General features: G+C 36.4%; 1 protein-coding gene across 5 annotated transcripts in view; it reads right to left on the reverse strand.

Annotated features, from left to right (window-relative positions):
• Positions 1 to 2,443: 2,443 nt before the first annotated feature.
• The window catches only part of spock1 (SPARC (osteonectin), cwcv and kazal like domains proteoglycan 1), a 218,256-nt gene continuing 201,760 nt past the window's right edge, over positions 2,444 to 18,939 (reverse strand). For all 5 annotated transcript variants that reach the window (XM_048202739.1, XM_048202742.1, XM_048202741.1 and 2 more), the window contains 5 exons: positions 7,348 to 7,464; positions 5,273 to 5,494; positions 5,082 to 5,144; positions 4,711 to 4,848; positions 2,444 to 3,732 (listed from right to left, as the gene is read on the reverse strand). In XM_048202739.1, the coding sequence (XP_048058696.1) occupies positions 3,548 to 3,732; positions 4,711 to 4,848; positions 5,082 to 5,144; positions 5,273 to 5,494; positions 7,348 to 7,464 (725 nt within the window). In that variant the 3' untranslated portion in view covers positions 2,444 to 3,547. The remainder of the gene's footprint in view (positions 3,733 to 4,710; positions 4,849 to 5,081; positions 5,145 to 5,272; positions 5,495 to 7,347; positions 7,465 to 18,939) is intronic.

Raw genomic sequence — 18,939 nt, forward strand, 5'->3', positions numbered from 1 at the left:
GAGACTAGGTACAACCCTTTTGGACCATGAGCCTGGTGCACAGAAAATTCTTTCCGTCGTTAAACTAGCAAAAGTGGATTCGGACAGCCCTAAGCACACCTGCGCCATTCGCTTCAGACCATGCGCTTAGATCATTAAAACAGGGCCTAAAGTGTCTTATAAGGGACGTGAAATCTAGTGCACGAGTCACAATGAACTGCTGTTACACTCTTCAAAACAAAGGTTCCAAAAAAGGGTCTCATAGCAATGTTATTGGCAAAAAAGCTTTCAGTTCTCAAAGGAAACATTTTTCTCACACCGTGTCTAACACCGCGCCACAACAGCTTGAGGCTGTCTACACAGGATACAACAAAGCGACTGTGGCAAATTCATTTGTTCTTCGTGTCAGAAGTAGTGCGAGCACTTGAAGTACATCAGAAATAGGATGTGTCGGGAATCTGTCGCATCCAGTGTAGACAGCATCACTGATTATAATGGGTTTTGTCGTGTCAAGTCTAGTGTAGGCAATGTGTTAGTGTAAAGAACATTCTCTAGAACCTTTTTCCACTAGAAAGTCTATTGTGAAACGGAAAGGTTTCATGGTTGTTAAAGGTTCTTCATGGAACCATCGATGCCAATAAAGAACCTTTATTTTTAAGATTGTGGTGATTTTATGTTCTGTAATGGAAAATAAACCTGCTAAAACATTCTTTAAAAACCTTCTTTTGCTTTTTACAGATAGCAAAACACAAATCATACAGGTTTGGAACAACATAAGGGTGAGTAAATGCTTTTTGTCTGATTATGTATTCCTCTGAAATCATGTTGATCTAGTAAATGTGTCTTTTACTCTAAGATAAATGATCATTTCCGTAGGGAATGAAATGGTACCGAGAGGAAAACAGGAAAAAAAGAATGAAGAAAAAAGGTATTAGGAAGCCAAAAGCCCATCAGTTCATTCCTCTGTTACCCATAATCCCTCAGGGGCACCCAGAAACCTCCCCTCTGGGCGCAAAACGCCTCATATAATCCATCTGCAGCGGCGTCTATGATCACTGAGCGAGACATTTCCTTCTGCGGAGAACCTCCAGAACGCCCCAAAACACCACTGACACGAGTGAGAAAAGACGTGTCGGAAAGATGAGAAACGAGTCAGAGGAACAGAACTAAGCTGCTGTGATCTGATATCAGCACTAAACTCTTCTGCAGTGTTTGTGTTTGAGCCTCGTGGATCATCCGATAAGGTCTAAGAGGGGCCGTCTCCAGTTCATTCTCTATAGGAGCCGAGCGGGGGATTGTGGGATCGACAGCGGTGCTAAGCAAGTGGTGAGATCGCCAAAAAACTGGGAAATTCAGACCTATATGCGATTGAAAAGCAGAAATCTAACCACGATTCTCCCGTGTGCTTATAAAACTGTTTAAACTTGACGGATTGGGTCGGATCAAACTATTTCAGATTTGATCAAATGACGAATGCAGAACGAGATGAATGATTCAAGGCGGATGTGACTCCAGGGCCCAGAGTTTTTCAAAATTCACGGATGCGCTAACGACACCAAATCCATCTCGCAGCAGAACGGCACAGCGCGCGACAGCCGTCACGCCGAGAGCTTTTTCATTCGCCTTCTGTTTTTCGGCGAGAGGAAGCGTTCGGTAATGGTTTGAAAAGGTCAGCCTGACGAGCCGTTTGATCACTTCTGAATTCTGTCAAGCCAAAACTCTCAAGCTTCAGTGAACGTATCGCACAGAGAGCCGACGCAAAGGTCACGATCCACTTAAACACTCATAGTCCTTAGAAAAAACACAACAAAACAGAATGAAGGACTTTGAAACTAAATCATCAGCTGAAAACAACTAACAAATGATAATATCAGGCTCACGGCTGACTCGCTCACTGCTGCATTCACTTTGTGTCAGAATTACTGCAATTACCAGATTCTCTTGGACGCAGATGTTATTTGTTACTGAGGCATCAATAATGGTAAATACACTTATTCATGTTCATATTCTTTTGCAACATATTGAAAAACAAAAGGACACTCCAGACGACAATGGTTGCAATCGAATGAAATATCAAATCATATCAAACAGGCAGTCGAATAACAAGCTAATTGTTGAAGCTGCTGCTGTTTTGCTTGTTTTTACAGAATGTCACAATGGTCAACACACACAAAAAAGTGCTGTTCTTCTTCAGCATTTTTGTCTTGTTTTCCGGTACAAATATCTAAACATTCTTAAATCAAGATACATTTACTGCAAATGCAACATGACATGAGATATTAAGTTTTGTTTTCTGATAAAAACATATGCTTGATTTTGGATCAAGTTTATGCTAAAAACAAGAAAAAATATCTCCCCGTAGGGTCAGAAAAATAAACTTGAAATTTATTAAAATGAAAAAAAAAAAAAATGATTTATTAAAATTATTATTATTTTACATTTTTCTGACCCCATTGGCAGATTGTTAAGAATGAACTCTCTTAATTTTTAATCAATTTCTCAGAAAACAAGAAAACAATTAGAAATATAACTGAAATAAAATATGTACTGTGAAACAAGTGAAAAATAGTGAAAAACATCAACTTCAACTATGAGTTCAAGAAGATGTGAATGGTTTTTTCTACTTCTAATTACAGTAATTGTGAAATGACGTGAAAGCAGCATAAAGTCAAGCACACACAACATGACTGAAGCTCATCATCCATAGTTTCTTGTGTTTTGTGTTGTTTTTGTGACACTATACTCAACCTATCACAGTCAATATGCGTCAATTACAAGATCATCCTGCACAAACTCTCTCTGTGACAAACCACAAAGAGGAAGGGTTGGAGGTCATTTTTGCATGGATGTGAACATTTAAAAGAAACTAGAAATATGCATTTCCCAGTGCTTTGGGGAAAGTTTCCCCATTTTCAAATGCATCACCCTACTTTTATGCTCTCTCGCAATCTCATTAGCTCTATGTTGTTGCTCTTTGCTCAGATTTGAACTAGTTTTAAATTTATTATAGCATCTCTGACTAGTTGCAATGTGTCTCACACAAAGAGACCATCAACGACGAGCACGTGCTGTGAGTTCGCTATGATCTGCAGCCTCTTGTGGCAGATTTAAAACATGAAAGCATGATGAGCTTCAGTCTTGTAGTGCGCGTTTGGCTTAAGCCCACCTGATCCTCACCCTCAAAGGTCTCAGCCGTCGTTTCATGCATTCCACAGTGGAGTTCATGCATACCACCACTGAGAACGAACCCTTTTAAAAGATCTTATGTAGAACTGGTAAGAAGCCCCAGAAATGCTGAACAATCTCGTCATGCACGTCTAACCGTCTAGAGCCACAAAGAGGCATCTAGAATACTAGAGCGACCAGGAGTGTTTGAACGAGGGAAAACAGAGGACAGAACATGAAGAGGTGGCTAAAGAAAGGGAGAATGAGGAGGACGAGTTCAGATCCAGAATGAGAGCGGGGCAGGAGGAAGGGTGCGTGTCCGAGGGGCGGAGCTGGAATGGCTTCAGAACTGTGCATTTTAACATGGGTCCCTGGTTAATTAACAGAAGATGGGTGGGCGGAGCTACCAGACGTAGCCAATCTCGTCATCCTCTCCGTCTTCGTCATCCTCGATCGCCCCGCGGGGGTGGAGCCGACCCCGCCTCTCTTTCTGTCGACCCCGCCCACGCTGCGGAGACTCCTCCTGATCGTCTAGTAGAATCACTGCACCGCCGCTGCCGAAATCTCCAGACGTCTCCTGATCCTCCTCTACACACACAAGCAGATGAAAGGGAAGATGTCAGGCGGATAGACAGTGTGTGTGTTCTGAGGAAAGTCATTCATTATATATAAAATATTTTATACATTTTGAAAGAGAACTCGGGAAACACTGTTGAATAATGGAGCTTTAGATGTCAGAACCACACACACATCAAGAACCAAAGTGTGTGTATACATGAGTTCTGTTATTGTTAACTAAAACTAAGACTACTGAACATTAGAAATTAAAGCTGAAATAAAATAAAATATTAATGTTAGAAAAAAATAAAATAAAAACTTAAAGAAAAATAGAAATGTTGCCTTGGTAACTAAATGAAATAAGCTGAAGTACTAAAATTATATATTAAAAATTACATTAAAGTTAAATAGAAATATTTAATAAAACAAAACTAATAAAAAGGACAAAATGACAAAATTACTAAAACTTAAAATAAAACGTGAAATAAAGCTGAAATAAAACAAAATGTATATTAGATGAAAAACTTCAACTTAAAGTTATTTTATTTCAGTTAGTTGTCAAGGCAACATTTCTAATTTTATTATATATATATATATATATATATATATATATATATATATATATATATATATATATATATATATAAACTAAAAAATATGACAAAAGCACATAACATAAAATTGTTTACAGTAACTGAAATAGAGCTAAAATAAAATATAAATCTATTAGATTAAAACATTTAAACTTAAAAATGAAAAATGTTACTTTGATGAAGTATATATGGGCATTTAAAAAACTAATAAAAATGGCAAAAGCACATAACAACATTACTAACACTTAAAATAAAATGAAAATGACAACTGAAAATATAAAAATCAAATCAAATTAAAAAATGTTTGATTAAAAATAGTATTTAAATATATATAGAAAATGATACTAAAATAACACTGGTGTGTGGATCCATCATGGATACATGTGTGTGTGTGTGTGTGTTTTAGTGTGTGTACCACAGGTAGGGTTTCCCTGTCTGCGGGATCCTGCAATCTCGTTGCCGTATTTGTCGACACACCAGCACTGACCGGTGCTGCCATGACACTGAGTGGCCTTAAAATAACCGTCTTCAGTACAGCGCGGTACATACGTCCCTACAGACAGAGAGAATCACACAAACGAGATGAATACAGCAATGATAAACACAATCACATTCCAACTATAACTATAACTAAAAAATTACTATTTTTATAACTAAAAAAATGCCACTTTTCCATCATGAAACAAGAGCCTGTAAGATCACAAGAAATACGCCGTCATTAATATGCACGAAGTCATATCTGATTGGTCGGGGAGGAGCTAACACCTGTTCATCAAATCCACCCACCTATCAGTGTCTTCCTTCGGCTTTGAGAATGAATCCTGTTCATCTCATTCTGACATGGCATGCCTGAAGAAACACACATTTAAAACTGTGTTTCTGTGACATTGCTAATTGTAATTATGAAATATATCTTAAGATCATCTACTGAGCCCAATAGGCTCATACATTTTATTTTATTTTTTTGCAAATCTCACCGTCAGGTTTCTGGAAACAGTAACACCACTCGTTGTTGGACAGCTTTCCGTCTTTAAAGGAGTCGCAGGAGTTGAACAGCGGACGCATGCACAGCTCGTATTTGTCAAGGTAAATGGCGCTGAGCTCTGATTGGTCGAGGAGGAGGTCGTAGTTCATGTCCAGCTTGTTGAACATCCACCCGAGGGAATCTTTACAGATGGGTAAAATGCTTGTGTCGAAACCTACAGGAGAGAGAGATGGTCAGGTTCATACTAGTGGTGGATGGATTCAATAAACAATTAAAATATAAACTATGAGTAAATGCATAGAAAAAAAACAGCGCTTTGTCAGCAGGTATTACATAATATACTTGACATTATTGATAAACAATATTAACTTATTCTGATAACATGCCAGTTGAGATGGATTCAGTAATTGCAATGATGTATTTAATATGTATTGTTTTGTTTGTTATTTTCCTGACAATGTATACTTATTCCAGCAAAGTAGTTGTTTTCTATGGAAGCTTTTTTCCACCATGTAATAAAAAATAAAAAGGTAATTTTGACTTTTTATCTCACAATTCAGACTTTTTTTCTCACAATTGCGAGTTTATATCTCACAATTCTGACTTTTTTCTCAGAATTGTGATATAAAGTCAGAACTGTGTGATATAAAGTCAGAATTGCGAGTTATAAAGTCAGAATTGCGAGTTGTAAAGTCAGAATTACGAGTTATAATCAGAATTGGGTGATATAATGTCAGAATTGCGAGTTATAAAGTCAGAATTGCGAGTTATAAAGTCAGAATTGTGTGATATAAAGTCAGAATTACGAGTTATAATCAGAATTGGGTGATATAATGTCAGAATTGCGAGTTATAAAGTCAGAATTGCGAGTTATAAAGTCAGAATTGCGAGTTATAAAGTCAGAATTGTGTGATATAAAGTCAGAATTACGAGTTATAGTCAGAATTGGGTGATATAAAGTCAGAATTGCGAGTTATAAAGTCACAATTGCGAGTTATAAAGTCAGAATTGTGTGATATAAAGTCAGAATTGTGTGATATAAAGTCAAAATTACGAGTTATAGTCAGAATTGGGTGATATAAAGTCAGAATTGCGAGTTATAAAGTCAGAATTGCGAGTTATAAAGTCAGAATTGTGTGATATAAAGTCAGAATTACGAGTTATAGTCAGAATTGGGTGATATAAAGTCAGAATTGCGAGTTATAAAGTCACAATTGCGAGTTATAAAGTCAGAATTGTGTGATATAAAGTCAGAATTGCGTGAAATAAAGTCAAAATTGCTAGTTATAAAATCAGAGTTGTGAAAATATAAACAAAAAATATAGCAATTGCGTGTTATAATGTGTTATTGTGAGTTTATTTCTTTCATTTAGTTCTGACTTATAACTCGCAATTACATGTTAAGAAGTCAGAATTGTGAGATAAAAAGTCGAAATTACCTTTTTTATTTTTTATTTAGTGGCGGAAACAAGCTTCCATAGTTTTCACTCTTTAGCATATAACAACACATAAACCTTTCAAAACGTGTTGCTTATTTATGCCTATTGTTAATATCAGTGTTGCTGCTGTTGTTATAAATAAAAAGATGCAACTAGGAATACTAAGCTACACTAAAGTAGCAATGCTTGTTTTAATTCAGGCAGTTTAGAATGTTTTATGTTTGTTTAATTAGTTAATTTGTTATAATTATTTTCACGTGCTTTATTTGTTACCTGTTTACTTACCTGATCAAAGCTTTTATTTAAAAAAGACACTTCAGTGACAGTGCACTTTATTTATTTATTTTGCATTTCAGACCCATCTATTCATTGATGTAGAAATTAAAGTTGTTTTGTTTTGTATGCAAGGAGGATAAAAGTGTTATAAATAAAACAGTTTGTTCCGTTCAGAGCTGTTGTGTCAAAACAGAAGTAAAAGAATAAATAAACATCACTTCTGCATATCAGATATCAGGCATATAAACATGCAAATAATCAGTATCTGTATCGGTTATAAAGCTATAGTTGTGACTCTGAGCTTCAATTGAATACGTTTTTACCACATTCAAACACACAGACGCTCACTTACGTCCTTGTGCAGCATCGCTCGTGGTGGTCTTCAGGTCTCTGTTGGCATCTGTGTGCAAAACCCCAAACCAGTCTTTGAGTCTGGATGCTAAACTTCTCAAATCAGCATCGCTGCAGCCTAAACAAACACACAAGCACACAGTTAAATGAGCACATCTGTGTACTGATGATATGTTTATCTGTCTGACTTCACAATAGTTGTGCAGGAGACACTGAACTGAACAATATTCATTTCCATTCACTTCATTTATAAACGTAGAAAAGAAACATTTATAGTCCCAGTACAGACAGACTAAACAGTTTAAGAGAGAGAAAGAGAGAAAAGGCAGACAAAGGTCAGAGATCAGATGAAGAACATTTTAACGCTCAGAAGCTTTTCTTTCACGATGCATGAGACTTAATGGAGTTCACTGGCCTGTTTCATTTAAGCATAAAGATGTTTCTCCTAAAATGACAGACTCACTGACATAGTCATAAAATGAATGTGGAGCAGATCTAGGAGAAATAGTTGAGATATAAAAGAGATCTCCTTTGTGATTATTCTTTTTTATGAAGTGTATGCGTGATTGAAGCAGAAGAGAAACCTCAGCAGAATAAAATCAAGAGCTTTTTTCAGATGTAGTTGTTGTTTTTTTGTGAGGGTTTAAGGTAATTTCAGCAATTACAGCTGCTCGTCTGTGATTTTATTGGTGTCTGAATCAGAAATGTCAGTGATTTTTTCCCAAGACCGCAGGAGAAACTTCCAGGCATAATAAGCTAGTGATTTTGACAAACATCGGGGTCGTATGTTAAATTAATTCTCTTCTGAATCGACATTTCTGAATTTACAAGGAGGAATTGAACATTGCCGTAGGGCAGCAATTTGACACTTTTGTCGTAATGAGAATGTGAGTTTTTAACATAATGGAGACTTGTTTCAGAGAACCTCTCTAAATGAACTACATGAATAAAATGATGTTGCTTCCTCGTTATTATTTGCCACACTATAATATAGCCATGTGACTCCCTCATATGCCTGTGAAATAACTGCCGTTTAAATGGTTTATCATGGTAGAACTACACTGCAAAAAATGTTTTTCTTGTTTAGTCTTGTTTTTCATTAAAAATATCTAAACATTCTTAAATCAAGACACATTAAGTTTTGTTTTCTGGAAAAAAAAGCATAAAAGTTAATTGAGTTTGTGCTTTAAACAAGAAAAAACAGCAGTGGGGTTAGAAAAATTAACACAATTCACAAGGAAAAGTTTTTATGTTTTTTTTTTTTTTTTTAGCAAACAAGACAATCTATTAAGTAATTTTTCTTCTCAAGTAAATGTATCTTTATTTAAGAATGTTTCTATTAGGGTTGTACAGTGGCGCCACTATCTGTATCTGTGTTTGTATTTGTATCAATCTCAAAATTATTCCTATCTGTATCTGTATTCAGATAAAACTGGAAGTGGTTGGCGCTTTAACCAAAAGTTCATACAATTACTTGAGAAGACTGTTTTATATATGGTATTACAGGCTATATATCTGTTTTCTTCATAGATATCACTAAAATATGTCTTGTACAGTACTGTGCAAAAGTCTTAGGCACGTCAGTATTTTCACCCCCCAAAAAAGGGTTTAAGCCAGTTATTTATATCTTTTGCAGTAGTGTGTCAATAGGAAATATCCGTTCACATTTCCAAACATTCATTTTGCCATTAATTGTAATAATCCAGTGAGATTTTTGAATACACAAGGAGTCTGACAACAGCCGGTGCTCCACACAGTGATCTGATCTCACCATCATCTGTCTGTGATTACATTGTAACGCAGAGTTGAAATGTTATTGCCCAGAAAAACAAATGTGTAGAGAATGTGTAGAGCTCGAGGAAATGATGCACGTGAGGCGAGAGCTGCCGTATTTTCCCCAGGTTTAATAAAATGACTTATACATCGTCACACTCGTCTGCATACATGGGGATGAGTGAGAGAAAAGGATACAAATAAACATTCAACTTAGGTCACAAATAGAAAAAGGAAAGTAAAAGGGAAAAGAGTACAAGGTCGATAGAGCGGTTATCTCTTCTCCTGCTCACCGTTCGCATTCTCTTGTAGACGCGCACACACCATGCACATGCACAGTTCACATCCTACTTCAAATTACTGTAAATGCTTCTAAGTGACCGTTACAACACGAAGAAACAGATGAAACTGAGACAAACTAAATCCAGGAGAACTGTGGCCGTGTCTCTAAGATGCTTGAAGAAACCTGCCTGCAAAGATACAGTACTGTGAAGTTTTAGGCACTTGTGTAAAAATGCTGTAAAGTGAGGATGTTTTTAAAAAATACTGTTATAAATAGATTTTATTTATCAATTAACTTATATTAACTAAATCAAAACAATATTTTGTGTGACCACCCTTTGCATTAGGGCTGCACGATTAATCGCATGCTATTCTCACGCGCATTTCGTCAGTAAAGCCGGTTCCCTGATTACCGCTAAATCGCCATCACCTGTTTTTAAACGCAGCGCCTTTTAATAGACGGAGCCGTAGTTCACGGACAAGCCACGCAATATCGCGTTCATTATCGCAGGCGATTCATCTGCGATATGAACGCGATATTGCGTGGCTTTTCAGTGACCTACGGCTCTGTCTATTAAATGCCGCTTCATTTGAAAGCAGGTGATGGCGATTTAGCGGTAATCAGGGAACCGGCTTTACTGACGAAATGCGCGTGAGAATAGCATGCGATTAATTGTGCAGCCCTACTTTGCATTTAAAACAGCTCTTGTCCAGGTACACTTGGGCATCATTTTTCAGGTAGCTTTGGAGGCAGGTTTCTTAAAATCTCTTGGAGACACGGCCACAGTTCTTCTGGATTTGGTTTGTCTCAGTTTCATCTGTTTCTTCATGTAATCACAGACGGATTCGATGATGGTGAGCTCTGATCTCCATGTGGAGCACCGGCTGTTATCAGTCTTATTGTGTATTCAAAATCTCACTGGATTATTACAATTATGGCAAAATGAATGTTTGGAAATGTGAACGGATATTTCCTATTGACACACTACAGCAAAAGATTTAAATAACTGGCTTAAAACCTTTTTTGAGGGGGTGAAGATACTGACGTGCCTAAGACTTTTGCACAGTACTGTATAACTGAAAAAAAAAATGATTATAACATTTATTTAAATATCTTCTAACTGTCTGAGCCCAGTGTGGCTATTTGATTTTGCTTCTGATGACACAAGTTCGAAAGTATGGAAAAGGCAACAGGAACTCGGCTACTTGATTTGCGTTCAATTCATTCATAGAATTTACACTCATTGTATAGTGATTTTAGAGATTTGTGTATAATATCATGCTCCCCCTGCATTCTCACCGGTTCCTATGCAGTTTGTAAATTCATGAAATTTGATTTATGCAATGTCCAGGTCTGGAAAAGTGTGGGAAAACAAAAACAGCATGGAAAAATATTTGTTTCAAGACTATTTCCCCTATTCAGTTTTCTAAATATAAAATTAGCTAATAATTAAAATAATAATAATAATAAATGACCATACAAGCAGAGTGATGTCATGGCAAACATTTAGTAATTTAGTGACTGTCATTCACGACTGTATGAACTGAAGGCACTGAATGAATTCAAAATTTCTCTTTATCATAAGAGACTCTCTTTTGAACTTCACTAAACAAATGTGCCTCTCAAACCATCAACAGTTAAAGGAGCAAACATGTAGACCTGGTAGAAAATATATATTGATTATCTTGACAGAGAGCAGGTTTGTTTCTCAGAAACGGAGCATGGCTATTTGATTTGCGATCGTGTGCTAATTCCATTCATTTGTGTATCATATCGTGCAAGGTTTACATCAATTACATGTACATATTAAACAGTAGAACATGTGTATGATATATTTTAGTCGCCATTACTCCTGTCAAGCTCTGATTTTGGATAGATGCACGGAGAGGCAACAGCATCTTGGTTATTTGATTTGGGCTCATTTCATTCATAAAGTTCACACGCATTCGCTTCACACACTCATTATTGCGTGATTTTAGAGTTTATGTATCGCACTATGATCCCCTGGCTCACCAGTTATCCAGCAAACACTAGGAATGACTGTTTTAGTCTCAGCCAAATATTATTCGGCAGAATTATTCGTTATCTGTTATTCGTTTCGAAGCCATTATCCGTGCCTTTCCGAATAAGATATTCTGCTTCGGGCACATCCCTATAGTTTCTATATTTCTATTGGAAAAAGAGACAAAAAATCTCCAGTGTATTCAGAAATGAACTATTGGGAAACTGGAAGAATAATGCTAACATGACTACACAGGAAGTAGGCACTACCTCACAGACCAATAAAACTTCTTACTTTTATTTTCAACTGCACTGGTGCAAAATCTGACTTTGTGAGATATTTCAGAACCGCAAACCCCTTTTAACAGTATACATATGGCTAGAAATAAAAGATGGCTTGTAAGCCAGAAACATCACAAGATGCAAGGAGTTTTTTTTTTTTTAATATATAAAAATGCACAAAAATAAATCCATGTAAATGCAATTATTTAACAGGGCATCTTTCAGCTGAAGCGACAGCTCTATTGACTGCAATGCAAGCAATTTCGATGCAGTCTTGTTATTTGATCTATATTCAATCTTACAGCACTATAACTCTCTCTCTCTCTCTCTCTCTCTCTCTCACACACACACACACACACACACACACACACACACACACACACACACACACACACACACACACACACACACACACACACACACAGCTTCCCCCCTATATAATCCTGCATGTGTCTCTATCTGAAAGTGTTGGATTATTTTGGTAGTTGTGTGAATCACACTTCTGAGCAGGAAGCAGATAACACAGCAGTGTAATTCCTCTATTCTATTGGAGGAAGGCAGATATATCTGTGCTATGATACATCACATCTGCGTGCGTGTGTTTGTGTTCTGTATCGCAATCATAACTCTGGTTTACACTATTCATAAAGCAGCAGAAACACACACTGCCAGTAGGGAGGATTATGGAGATTACCTTCAGCATGTGTCTGTCTGTGTGTCCAGAAAATATGGTGGACTGGGAAAAACATTAATAAAGTGTATTTTTAATAAGAAATGACTGAAGATTAGCCAGTTGACAGACTCTTTGAAACTGGCGAAACAGCCGCTGCAGTAAATCTATGAAACCTCTAAGAAGAAAATCAAAAAGTGTGGCATAAATGTAGGCCACAACTAACAACTATTTTGATAATCGTTAAATCTGTAGCTTATTTCTCTGAACAATTTGCTGTAGTATATCTCACCACTTTCCCAAAGATCTTCAAACAAACTGAAGTATACAGTGGGTACGGAAAGTATTCAGATCCCTTTAAATTTTTTACTCTTTGTTATATTGCAGCCATTTGCTAAAATCATTTAAGTTCATTTTTTTCCCTCATTAATGTACACACAGCACCCCATATTGACAGAACTGTTGACATTTTTGCAGATTTATTAAAAAAGAAGAACTGAAATATCACATGGTCCTAAGTATTCAGACCCTTTGCTGTGACACTGGCCTCCATAATCCTTAAATGGAAGATGTTTGGGACGACCAGAACCCTTCCTAGAGCTGGCCGTCCGGCCAAACTGAGCTATCGGGGGAGAAGAGCCTTGGTGAGAGAGGTAAAGAAGAACCCAAAGATCACTGTGGCTGAGCTCCAGAGATGCAGTCGGGAGATGGGAGAAAGTTGTAGAAAGTCAACCATCACTGCAGCCCTCAACCAGTCGGGGCTTTATGGCAGAGTGGCCCGATGGAAGCAAGTGCAAGACACATGGAAGCCTGCATGGAGTTTGCCAAGATGGTGAGAAATAAGATTCTCTGGTCTGATGAGACCAAGATAGAACTTTTTGGCCTTAATTCTAAGCGGTATGTGTGGAGAAAACCAGGCGCTGCTCATCACCTGTCCAATACAGTCCCAACAGTGAAGCATGGTGGTGGCAGCATCATGCTGTGGGGGTGTTTTTCAGCTGCAGGGACAGGACGACTGGTTGCAATCGAGGGAAAGATGAATGCGGCCAAGTACAGGGATATCCTGGACGAAAACCTTCTCCAGAGTGCTCAGGACCTCAGACTGGGCCGAAGGTTTACCTTCCAACAAGACAATGACCCTAAGCACACAACTAAAATAACGAAGGAGTGGCTTAACAACAACTGAGCATCTCTGGAGAGACCTAAAAATGGCTGTCCAACAATGTTTACCATCCAACCTAACAGAACTGGAGAGGATCTGCAAGGAGGAATGGCAGAGGATCCCCAAATCCAGGTGTGAAAAACTTGTTGCATCTTTCCCAAAAAGACTCATGGCTGTATTAGATCAAAAGGGTGCTTCTACTAAATACTGAGCAAAGGGTCTGAATACTTAGGACCATGTGATATTTCACTTTTTCTTTTTTAATAAATCTGCAAAAATATCAACAATTCTGTGTTTTTCTGTCAATATGGGGTGCTGTGTGTACATTAATGAGGAAAAAAATGAACTTAAATGATTTTAGCAAATGGCTGCAATATAACAAAGAGTGAAAAATTTAAGGGGGTCTGAATACTTTCCGTACCCATTGTATAATGCATTTGCTAAGCTTCAAGTTTAAATGTTTGCTTTCTGTTTAAAATATAAAGTTTAAAAATATTACAATATAAAGTGAATAAAATTAAATAAGGCTACAGCATCCACATGACTCCACAATATAAACTAAATAATAAAATAATAAAGGCACTAGCATCTCCACGACCCTACAGGGGACAGTCATTTGGAAAATATAAGGATAAAATAAAATAAAATAAATAAAAAATATAATATAATATAATATAGGTTCCAGCATTCCCATGACCCTACATAGAACAAGCAGTTTGTAAAATAAAATAAAACTAAATAAATAAATAGAAAATAATACAAAGTACAAGTGGTTTAAAAAATTAATATAAAAAAAATAAAAAATAAAAATAAACAGAAAAGACAACATTCAGGAACCTATCCCTAAACCTACCCGTCACAGGAACTTAACGTAAATTTAACATTCTTATATATATATATATATATATATATATATATATATATATATATATATATATATATATATGGACTATGTACCATGTACTCATCCATGTAGTATATGAATTTTATAAGCTTGTTTTGTCATTAAACATCGGAGTCTGATCCACAGGAAGTGTCCTCATAAACCATGTATACAAGAACACACAAACACACACACAGCCGATATAAATGTGCAATCACACTGCTGCACTTACGAAAATGACCTCAGTGAAAGCATCTTCAAATATTACCATATCAGCTACTTACACAGAACAAGAGAATGTTCAACTTCAGTATAAAAGAGGAAGTCTGCAGGAGACAAACTGAAGTGTGTGTGTTGGTTAAAGTGCAATAATTCAGCTGAATTGTATTGTTATAGTTCTGTGACAGAAACATGTCACTTCTATTTCCACTAACATCAGCGCAAACCTGCAAACTCAAAATTGGCGAGTGTCAGGAGGGAAATGGCTTTTCAGAATAATCCACCTGACTGATAGAAACTGATAACACACACACATACATATGCTCAGCGGCTGTCCTTGTTCCTCAGATAAATACCCAGATCTGAGAGCAGAGAAGAAGATAAATCTAGAAATAGAAATGTTTGTATGTGTGTGCGATGAAGAGAGAGGAAACACAAGTATACATCTTGTGTGGTCAGATTGTCTTTCAGATCAACTATTGTCATGCCAGAGCAGCAGTTTAATGATAACAAACTAAATTTACAATTAAAGTTAGTGAACAACAGAATAACATCTAGTTAAATGTCAAATATTTAACTCTATCAGCATCTTTCTGAGGTTTAAATAGCACCACAGTAACTCAGTGCACGTTTAACGTGTTTGTGGCAGCCATAGGAGACATAATTACAACAGAAATACCAGAAATATCCCAGCCAATATGAGGGTCTTTGAATAACTGTCCTGGACAATAGGGAGCCTTTGTGACAAAAATGGTTGAGAACCACTGAACTAGAATCTAAATAGGACAAGAAACACGTGTGTCAACCGTTCAACCAGGAGCATCTCTTTGATCCACACATGTGGTTGAGGTGAAGTTAAATAGTCATAACTTAGCTCATGAATATTAAGCTAAACTGCTGCTGTTAAACAGCATGTTCTCTCCACTATAATGTTGGGTTACCGCTCAAGATCACTGGACTGATGAGAGAAACTACAGTGGAGACTCTAAATCACTGCATTAACTCATGTTGTAGTACTCAAGGCCGGACTTAAGACCATTTTTTGAAGGTTTTGGTCTTGTCTTGGTCTCGGCTGCATTTGGTTTCGGTCTTGTCTTGGTCTCAGACTAAAAGGACTCGAGATTTTATTTCAAGACAAGACCTCAATTGCGGGGATATCGCTAAATTGTTTGATTTCTTTGTTAACATTATTAATTTAATTGGATGTAAAACTTTCAGCTTCAAATGCAATCAATACTTATTTCTAATTTCATTTATTTTGTTACTGTTGTGCCGGGTCAGAAATCAACAAGGGACTGTGTCAAAAATGTCACCAAAATTAATAAAAATGGCCACAAAATTCAAGATATGATTGCAAAAAAGTACTAGTATATGATTTTGATATTTTTATTATAACATATGATATAATTAAGCAATATCACAAGAAAGAGGGCTGTTTTCACAAATATGAGCACAATTGCAAATGTGATATTGATTTTTTACAAATGTTCAATAAACAAAACCTTATTTTTAAAACAGTAATCTCAACATTATTTATACATTTGTAATTGTACCAATTCAGATGCAACTTCTGTTCCACTTCTGCAGTGTAAAGATTAATTTTGTTATTAGTGATTTCAGCTGATTGGTAACAGCTCTATATAAAATGTCTTAGAAAAATAAGACATTTCTCAGGCAGTAAATGTGGATCTTTCAGATGAATTTGAGGAGTGCTAGTCTGTTCTTGGTCTTGACTCGGTCTCGACTTGCCTTGGTCTTGGTCTTGTCTTGGTCTCAAACCCCCAAAGTCTTGGTCCTGTCTTGATCTCGACACACACTGGTCTTGGTCTCGACTTGGTCTCGGTTTAGGTGGTCTTGACTACAACACTGGCATTTACTAGTTGTTCAGTTCAGTTACACAACAAACTTCAAAGAAAACACTTCACGACACGTCACTGCAGAACATTTACTAGAGAATCAAGCGTAGCGCTAGTTCTGGCAGGTCACGTCAGTCAAGCTCTCATCAGCTGACTCTCAGCTGATCCACGTCTACCTATAGGAATATGACGCCTATAACAGCATCCCTATATGTAAGGTCTATTCAGTATTATCGCGTTGCTCAGGAGCTAATTACCCTCCTCCATCCCCAGCTCCTCCTCTCATCCAGTCAGACTTGGCCTCTGATATACCTCTTCAAATCAGACAATTTTTTCTTGAATTATGTTGTTAAATTAAACTATTGTCATTAAGAACATTAATGATATATGCATACCTTTTTGTTGGTTCTGTTCGCTGCTGTCCCTGCTCTTATCCATGGTAGGTTGCATGAATGGGAAGGGAGTTCTTGCCCAAAGCAGAACCTTATACCGCCAATCCAAACCGTATGCTAATTGTCAATCATCTTTGATAATAGTGGTCCTGACAAAACTAACATGGGAGAAATCAAACCATGTTTGACATTTACATTTACACTGATTTCCATATCGAAAGCACACTGTAAAACTCAATAAATCAAGCAGCTTAACAATAAAGCCTACATTTCTGAGGCCTCTAAATGATCAACATGATCAAATCTTTGCTGAAAAAAAACTGTTATACACAATCTACTACATTCTTCTGTCGTCTGATTGATAGTTTAGACATTTTAGCAAGTAAAAGGACTTTTATTATAATTGTAAAAACATCCACCTTCAGCTTGTGGCTCAAGTGTCTTTTTGCTGTGAAATCTTTACTGATTTTATAAGGTAAACGTAAGAATAACTTTTGTTGCTAATAATAATTCAAGATGAACACTTACTGGACTGAAACAACTTTAGTTTATTTGATTATCCAGACATCATCTTTTAGAAAAATCATGTTCAAATGTGAGTATCAAATATGATTATCAGACTTTTGAGGAAGGTTTATTTGTTCATCTCTCAATCATCATTGTATTGTATTATATGTTTCTAAAACTACAGAGCTTTGATTTAAAAAAAAAAAAAAAAAACGAAGCATTTAAATGTTATCTTAAGACATTTTATTGGGAGATATAAAGTGACGACTGATATTTATGCTATAATGTTATAAAGATCTCATTGAAGCTTTCAGAATTTCATCTTATTTTTGTCAAATAAATATCAACAACTGCACCAAATTTCATATTTTTGCTCAGTTTTGACATTTGAAAAAAAGGTGTTTTTTCCTCCATATTCTCACTTTATCATATTATGATATATCAAACATGAAAACTTGCAAACTTTTTTTAGACTTTTTAAAATATATTTTGTCAAAAGGTTCAATAACTGTTCCATTTAAAAAAAAAAAAAATAATAATAATAATAATAATAATAATAATATTTTAAAGAGAAAACCTGGAGATGTTTCTAGTCCTCAGCATATGTAGTTAGATTGGCAGGTGGGTTTTCGTTCCTGTCTCGGTAATTAAAGGACGCTGCCGTACAGTGTGAACGATAACTGCTGACTCTCATTCGGGACAGTCGTTCCTCCGTCTCCAGCACTCGTCTTTAAAGATAACCGCTAACAGCAGCAGTAGCCACACTCTGCTCCAGACGAGATGATGAACGCATGTAATTCAGACAGACGTAGATATATAACTCCCTACAGAAAATCTTCTCTCACAATGATTAACGGCAGGATGGACAAGATTACACACAGAAACGCTTCTGCTGCTGTCTCAGCAGTAATGGTCTAGAACTAGCGCTATGGTCTAAACAGATCTACTGTTTGATGCCACATATAGAGCATGAGAGATAGATTATAACATTTAATTAAAGGAATAGATCACACATTAATGAAAAAATGTCACTGTTCACTCACCCACATGCAATGAAAGTGCATGGTGACCAAAGATGTTAAGGCCAAAAAGCATCATCAAAGTATGATAACAATAAGTTATATGACTTTGTGTGAGGAACAGACACAAATGAATCTCACAAAACTGAAGTAGGATTTACTGGAGTAGGATTTACTTGAAAACTCTAAGAAACAATTTTCACTCAGTAATTGCTGATAAATTTCACAGATAATTGCAAAGAAAGGGCAAGTAACATTGATTTCATTTGCAAAATCGAAAAATCATTTCAGTTTATTTGCTGAAAATATTAGTTTGCTTATTTGATTTTCACTTATAATGACTTAAATTTGTATTTGTTCCTCCCACAATAGTCTCTTGGAATATAACACAATTTTATGACAGTCATATGATACTTTTATGGAGCTTTTTGTTGTTTTCAAAGCTCGACAGCATCCATCTCCATTTGTTTTTCCAAGAAAAAAGAGCCATACAGGTTTGGAATGGGATTTTAGTCTTTCTCTGAACAGATCTTGTACTCAAGTGTT

This window comes from Megalobrama amblycephala, linkage group LG9 (assembly GCF_018812025.1).
Source record: "Megalobrama amblycephala isolate DHTTF-2021 linkage group LG9, ASM1881202v1, whole genome shotgun sequence".
NCBI lineage: Eukaryota > Metazoa > Chordata > Actinopteri > Cypriniformes > Xenocyprididae > Megalobrama > Megalobrama amblycephala.